Source organism: Zonotrichia albicollis, chromosome 12, assembly GCF_047830755.1.
Source record: "Zonotrichia albicollis isolate bZonAlb1 chromosome 12, bZonAlb1.hap1, whole genome shotgun sequence".
In the NCBI taxonomy this organism is placed as follows: Eukaryota; Metazoa; Chordata; class Aves; order Passeriformes; family Passerellidae; genus Zonotrichia; species Zonotrichia albicollis.
In genome coordinates, this window is record NC_133830.1 from 13,764,613 (window position 1) to 13,771,498 (window position 6,886).

At 40.1% G+C, this 6,886-nt stretch overlaps 1 protein-coding gene across 1 annotated transcript in view; it reads left to right on the top strand.

Moving 5' to 3' along the window:
- The window catches only part of DCP1A (decapping mRNA 1A), a 28,736-nt gene extending 22,218 nt beyond the window's left edge, over positions 1-6,518 (top strand). The window contains exons 7-10 of the mRNA XM_074549926.1: positions 585-1,340; positions 2,000-2,065; positions 4,060-4,278; positions 5,740-6,518. Coding sequence (XP_074406027.1) covers positions 585-1,340; positions 2,000-2,065; positions 4,060-4,278; positions 5,740-5,820 — 1,122 coding nt within the window. The 3' untranslated portion in view covers positions 5,821-6,518. The remainder of the gene's footprint in view (positions 1-584; positions 1,341-1,999; positions 2,066-4,059; positions 4,279-5,739) is intronic.
- The last annotated feature ends 368 nt before the right edge of the window (positions 6,519-6,886 follow it).

Sequence of the window (6,886 nt, forward strand, 5' to 3'; positions counted from 1 at the left end):
AAGGACTGTTAGATGTAACTGTGTACATTTAACATACTTTTCAAGGAGATACATATTTAAGTTTATAGAAATTCTCTTACCTATTGTAACATCTACTGCACTAGGCTAGGACAACTGTCTAGACATGTATTGCCAGTTCAGTTTTGCAGCTTCTGGTTTTTATGTTCCTTTCCCATCTTTTTGACCATTTCACTATTTCCAGTTCTGTAAGTTCTGTGAGGATTTTTTCAACATGCATGATTTTCCCTCCACTTCCCTGAAGTGCCCTGTGTAGTTAGGGCTGATGGATGATGGCAGGTGCCATGTTCCTGACAGAATCCATTGCCATCCCCCTTCCTGACTGCTGCTGCAGAGACTGTCCTGAGATGGCCCTAAGGAAAAGCCATACATAGCCAGGATGTTCCTCATAAATTAAATTAATTTTAAAATTCCTATGAATGGGGCACTCTTGGTATCCAAACTGTGTTTTATATGCATTTGACCTAGTTGTCTCTCCTAACTTCCTTGAATTTGTAATAGACTGTGTGAGCTGCACAGTGTTGTGTCTAGTTCTAAACTGAAATCTTCTTCTCCCTTCTTTTTAGCCATTTCAATCAAGGCAGAAGCATCTGACTTTGGAGGAACTGTTTGGAACCTCTGTCCAAAAGGAACAGCCTGCAGCTCCATATCCCAATCCAGAGAGAATGGAGAAGCTGCAGACAGATGCATCTGCCAGAGAGCAGCACAGTTTGCTTTTGCCTTTTTCCTTTGACCAGTCACCAGTAATGCAACAATCCCTGGGGAAATGTGAAAGTCCAAGCATTAAAGCCAGTGCCAGCCAGCAGGACTGTTTGACACCTATGATAATACCTCCAGCTTCAGTTTCCCAGCCTGAGCTGAAAAACGTTCCAAGCTATTCAGTTCGTTTAAGCCCTGTTCTTAATTCAGCCTCGACAATGGAAGCTGCCCCTGCTCAGATGCTTCCTGGCCTCAAACAAAGCAACAGCATAATGCAAGTTATGCAGCAAGCTGCCAAGCCCATATCCCCACTGGTGAATCAGCCGCCATCTGATGTGAACCACGCTCCACAGAATCTCATGGCTGGCCAAAGCCAGCTCATAGCACCCTTGACTGCAGCAAACACAGGGACTGTCTCCAATGCATCTCACACAAGTGTTGATCTTCTCCAGAAACTCAGGTTGACCCCACAGCACGACCAAACACAGCAGCAGTCTCTCGCTAAGAGTCCCTTAACACCAAACATCTCTGCCTCGGTTGGCCAACTTGCAACACCAGAAAGCTTCAAAGAATCTCACAGTAAGCCATCAGCCTTGAACAGCAAGATAATCTCTCCCCTTCAGGTATTCTGTGGGCTTTGATATCCATGAAGCTTTAGACTACATGTATTTTTCCCTTGAAAACTGTGCTGTTATGTATTAGCTGTTTGAAGATAATGAAGGATTTCCACTGTGTGGCATTGATTGAATGGCTAAGTTAGAAATGCAGTTCCATTGGTTTTGTGTCATTAGCATCTGCTCTCTAGTGGAGGAGGTTTTTCAAACTGCTGCTGGTGGTGGGTGAATAAGTCCTAAAGATTTCACCTTGTGGCAGAAAAGTACTGCTCAGAGCTGGGGATCTGAGAAGGGATGGAAGGCTGCAGGCTGAGCACTGTAATGGGAGATGATGTGTGGAAGTCTACAATACAATTGACAATTTCATTTTTCTGGTTATTTTGCTTTGAGTGTTTTGTACTCCTTCAATTCTGACCCACTTCTTCTGTGGGCTACCTTGAGATATGGCTTTATAGGTTTGCCATAATATTGAAAGCATAAAACATAAGTTCAGATTTTTTCTCTTTTTTCAGCTTCCCATTGATTATATCAGTTTTACAAAATTGATTGAATTATATCTAAAATCTTGAAATTTGCATTTTTGTGGCTTTCTTAAAAACAGAGAATGACCTCTAGAAATTGAGCTGTGGATGGTAACCTGTAAATTTTGCTTTTTTTTCCTAACTCAGACTGTACAGCAAAACAAGGAATCAGAAGTATTTCCACAGCCGAAAACTTTGTCTAAAGCCAGTCAAGTAAGTGGATAAGTACCTGTGCTAGTCAGTCTCAGGGGTTTTCTTAGGGGGAAGAACCCAGCTGATATCTCAAATAGTCACTGCCCACTGCCCATATTGAAGGAGCTGTTATGAAACAGCGCTGGAGGAAGGGGGAGTTGCTGTCAGTGCACTGCTCTTGCACAGTCACTCTTTCTGTTGGTTCTAATGCAGAAATGAAAACACATTTTTGGGGTTGCAGCCCTGCACTGAGCTTGCACCATTTGAACTGGGTTTTTTTATGTTGCAAGCAGGGAGTACTTAATGCCATAATATTGTAGGAGGGTATTTTAGCCTTGGCCCAACCTTAAGCACCCCAGAGGCTTAAAATGCTATCCTGGCCTTTGTGTGTCTCAGTTTTCTTGAGATATCTTGTATCTTATAAACTGATACAAAGCAGAAAAATTTGAAGATGGGGAAAAAAAACCCAATAATTGCTACTGCAAAATTTGTGATAGCAAATTTTAGACAGCTAAAAGCAGGTTTAAGCTTCTTAGAACTGCCTTGGATAACAGTTTGAAATAGTGTCAAGTTTAAGTTTCAGGTTATAGTTACAAAATAACTTGATAATAGTCAAGTGTTCAAGAACTGGTTTTAATTACCTTTTTGTTATGTATTCATTTTAGGACACCATCTGTATTTTATTTCTGCTTTTCCCTTATGCACCCACTCCTTTTTCAGCTATCTTGCCTCATTCTTGTCAAACTTGCTCTCCATGAAAGCAGTTTCAGTAGCATGCCCAGATCTGATTGTGAAGGCAAAAAAATGGTCCTACTTGAAGTAAAATGCTGGTTTACCCACTGGGATGCTATAAAATAAGCTCTACAGTCTGATCATGACCCAGTTAGTAAATAATTACCTAATTCAAAGCATTTTATATGGATTTGGGAATTTTAAGAAACGTGTGCATGTTGTGTAGCAAACTGTCAGTTTTAGCACATTGTCTTCAGCTGAAATCCCACGCTGTGAGTCTTCACAGTTTTGACTACAAGAAAATCAAATTTCTAGTTCTGCTGTTGTTGATGTAATTTCATACACATTAACTTTAGATGGCTTTGGAGGGCTTTTTCTTCTGAAGATTGTTGGTTATCCAAGGTGAGCTCTTTCTGCTGACATGTCAAACATTTTTATGAATCACATTTAGTGTTGCTTTTCTTTGGAGTGAGATTGGCTTATTTTCTTTTTTTTTCACCACATTGGTCATCCTGGAAGCCTGAGCAAGACACAGATTATCAGCCTGAGTAACAATTGCAGTTATCAGGAGATGTCAGAGTTGCTCAAAGAGGACATTTATTTGTGTCCAGCTGATGCAAATGTAATAGTCCTCTAAATGTACAATTTATGTTTAAAAGAAAAAGTGGTGTAGGCAGTGTGGGCATTTGTGTAGTGAAATGGAGACAGACCTGTGGAATGATGAGGTGCAAAGATGGTCTTTAAAATATTTCCATCCTACATCCCCCTAAGGGAAAACAGAATGAGAATATTTCTGTGTACTCCAATGGTTTAACTATAATTCAGCAGTTTCTTTAAGTATGTTTGAGATGCACTTCAAATTTGAAGTCAAGTATCTGTGGGAGACCACAGAAGTGGGGGTGCAGGAAGCAGGACTGATCTTTCTGAAAACTCCAGAGGAAAAGAATTTGCTAAACAGCTACAGGCTCCTTAGATTACTGAGGTGAAAAGCTCAACTTTTGTTGTATCTGTTCTGTAGCAACCACATGAGTAGAAAGGAGTCTGCATACAGGAATGTTCATGGCTGCTACCTTCTTCAGCTTTGAAAATGAGAAGTACTATTGGTACTAATATTAATCTTCATAGGTAGATATTTCTCGATTAAGAGCAGCTGTTCTGCAATATCTGACTGAGTACATGTGGCTGCAATTTATTTCATTTTCTTTATGCTTATCTCTCCAGCCTTTACAGCATCATTCATTCTTACTGAACACAGTGCTTATTAATCTTCTGTTCTTTTACAGGTTGCACCTCCACAGTTTGTTGCAGCCACGACGACAGTAACACCTTCAGTGCTCTTGTCTCCAAGTGTGTTTCAGCAATCAGCTACAAAAGCTACTGAAGTGGAGAATAAAGCCAGTTCTTCTTCGCCTTTAACACTTGGAACAACAGAAATTCAGACTACACCTCCTACTGTTCTCAGTAGGTCTCAGCTTCAAGAAGCACTGATACATCTAATAAAGGTAGTGTCTATAGAGAGCTCACAGTTTCTGAGGGATGGGGTTCCAAGCACAGAAGGCAGCACTGACAGATTCTGTACCCCTGCAACTCCTTTTGCCCTGAAAGATTACAAAAGATGTTCTTTTCTTTTGGAAGGGGCAGATTACTCCACACTGAACACAGAGTTTGGCACAGCTTGCTCCTTTTGGTTGGTGTGTCCTTTCACATCCATATGAATTTGTAGAGAAGTGAGGAGTAACTTGCAGCAGTAGAAGCTGGTATGGGGTGGGAGTTGATTTTGCTCTTTTTAAGTGTTCCACTTCCTCAAGGAAAGATTTCCTGTTTTCAGTTCCCTAGAACCTTTCCTTATCTTTACTTTTAGTGTGTTTCTTTGAAATGGAAATTGCAAAGTTTTAGCTCTGCTATTTTTAGGGACTAAAAACTTTTATTGTATTAAATCTGATGTTGGAAGCAGCTGTGCATTGAGATGATTTTGACCTCTAATGTCATGATGAAGTTGCAATGAATGACAAACTGCTCTTTCATAGCTCAGGGTTCTCTTGCTCACTCCATGCTGGTGTTAGTAGAGCTTATACCCAAAATGCAAGAATAACAAAAATAACAAACAGCATCTTCCCAGTGACCATGTTGTTAGGACCAAAAAGGTCATTGCCAGATCCCATCATTAGGTTGCCTGATTTGTCTGTTCCATTTTACATAACCTTTTCTTCTGCTGGTGTGTATGGGTTTTCTAATTAAGGGCTTAGACTAATCTTGGAACTGAGCTCACCTGCTAATATTCTGAGTGGTGATTTTAGAGAGCTGACAGGGATATTTGTCTCCAGTTTTTACTGAGACTGAAAAAGACTGAATGAAGACCAAAATAGGCAATATCCTGCAGCATGGGAGTACTCACACAGCATTCTGGGCAGGATAACAGTTGCTGTTCAGGTCTTGTCAAGAGAGTATTACACTCTCAAGCTAACTGATGATATACCAGTTTTGTAACTTGTCATTTGAAGGAATTAGACTCGAGAAATATCTGTAAATATTGTGGAATGATGAAACCAATTCACTTCCCAGTCATGCTTTGACTTGGGAATTCTTGTAGAGCTCGCTGCAGTCGCATTCAGGCTGCTCTGCCCGACAAACAGCATCACACCTGACACTCAGGCTTGATTTGGGAGCCTGTACCCAGAATGGGATTCTCTGTGCCTGAGTGTGTGGTTTGGGCTCTGGAGGGAAGCTCAGTGTGGCCAGGCTGACACAGTGACCCTGTCTGTTTGTCTGGGCATCCAGAGTGCCTGGTGGTGCCTTCAGCTGCTGCCCAGCTTCATGGTTCACAGCCTGTGTGTGTTCCAAAAGCACCTTCTGTGCAGGCACACAGCTCCTTCAAACCTTATCACAACTAAAGTGACAGCAAATGAAAATTTTTTTGGCATTTTTTCACTAATGTTTCTAATGTGTTTCTATTTTTCCTGCAGAATGATTCCCGTTTTCTCAGCACTATCCATGAAGTCTACTTGCAAGTCCTCACCAAGAGTACAGACAACATTAAGCTATAATTGAAGCTGAATCTACTTAAAATATGTTCATTTTAGAAACAATTATGCCTCATCTATAAAACTAATATTTTTGTAAAAGAATATTTAGTTTTCAATGTCTTGAATTTGAACCTGTTAGGAACTATTATTCCTTAAATACTTATGAAAGTAATGTTCTCAGAATGATCTAGGTTTTCACTGTGATCATCACCAGCAAACCTTTTTTTTATTGGGGAGGGGACTTAAGTTGCATTTGAGCTCTCATTAGCATTAAGTGAATGTGCAAATGTTTGCTCTGGCTCTCATTCCTGACTGTATTCATTGTTCAAGGATTACAGACTCAAAACTATTTCAACCAGCAAATGCACAGTATAATACACTACAGCACACCAGAACCAAATTCAGTTGTGGGAACCTTGCTTGAAGGACTAAGGAAAATCAGAGCAAAATGCCTTGTGATGAAGCTGGTAGGTGTGGGGAGGGAAGGGTCTGGAAGCCAGGCCACTGGAGCTAAATCTTTAACAAAAGGTCTAAAAATGTGATTGGCTCAATACACTGGCAGTCTCTAGCTAATGCATGTAAATTCATCCTTTCAATATTTCATTAATCTTGTTTGTTTCTGTGTTACTGACATAAAACACCCAAGTGGGTAAGGCCATTTTCTCTAAAGAGGCAAAATTTGAAATATGCAAAATCCTCAGTGATTGTACTTTTTTTTTTTAACAACAAAGGAGTTGCATGTTGAAGTTCTCATTTTAAATTTATAGTTAGGAGACCACCACTGGAAGACTCTCTTCCTGTTCATGAGTTTGATAAAATTTAAACATTTTGTTTCCTTTTAGCTTAAGGATGGACCACACCATAGTTGGCTTTCACTCCTCAGTTGTGTTGGAACTGCAGTGTTAAAAACTATGCAGATGGGAAACAAATGCATGCTTTTCTTCTGTTGCCCTCTCCCCTAATAATTAGTGTAAACTTCATAGTCTGAAGTTAATCTAATTAAAATGTTACTGCTTTGTATATGTGATTTAGTAAGTCACTATTCACTAAGAATTGAACTGGGTACTTTTCCCAAATCAGAAAAATT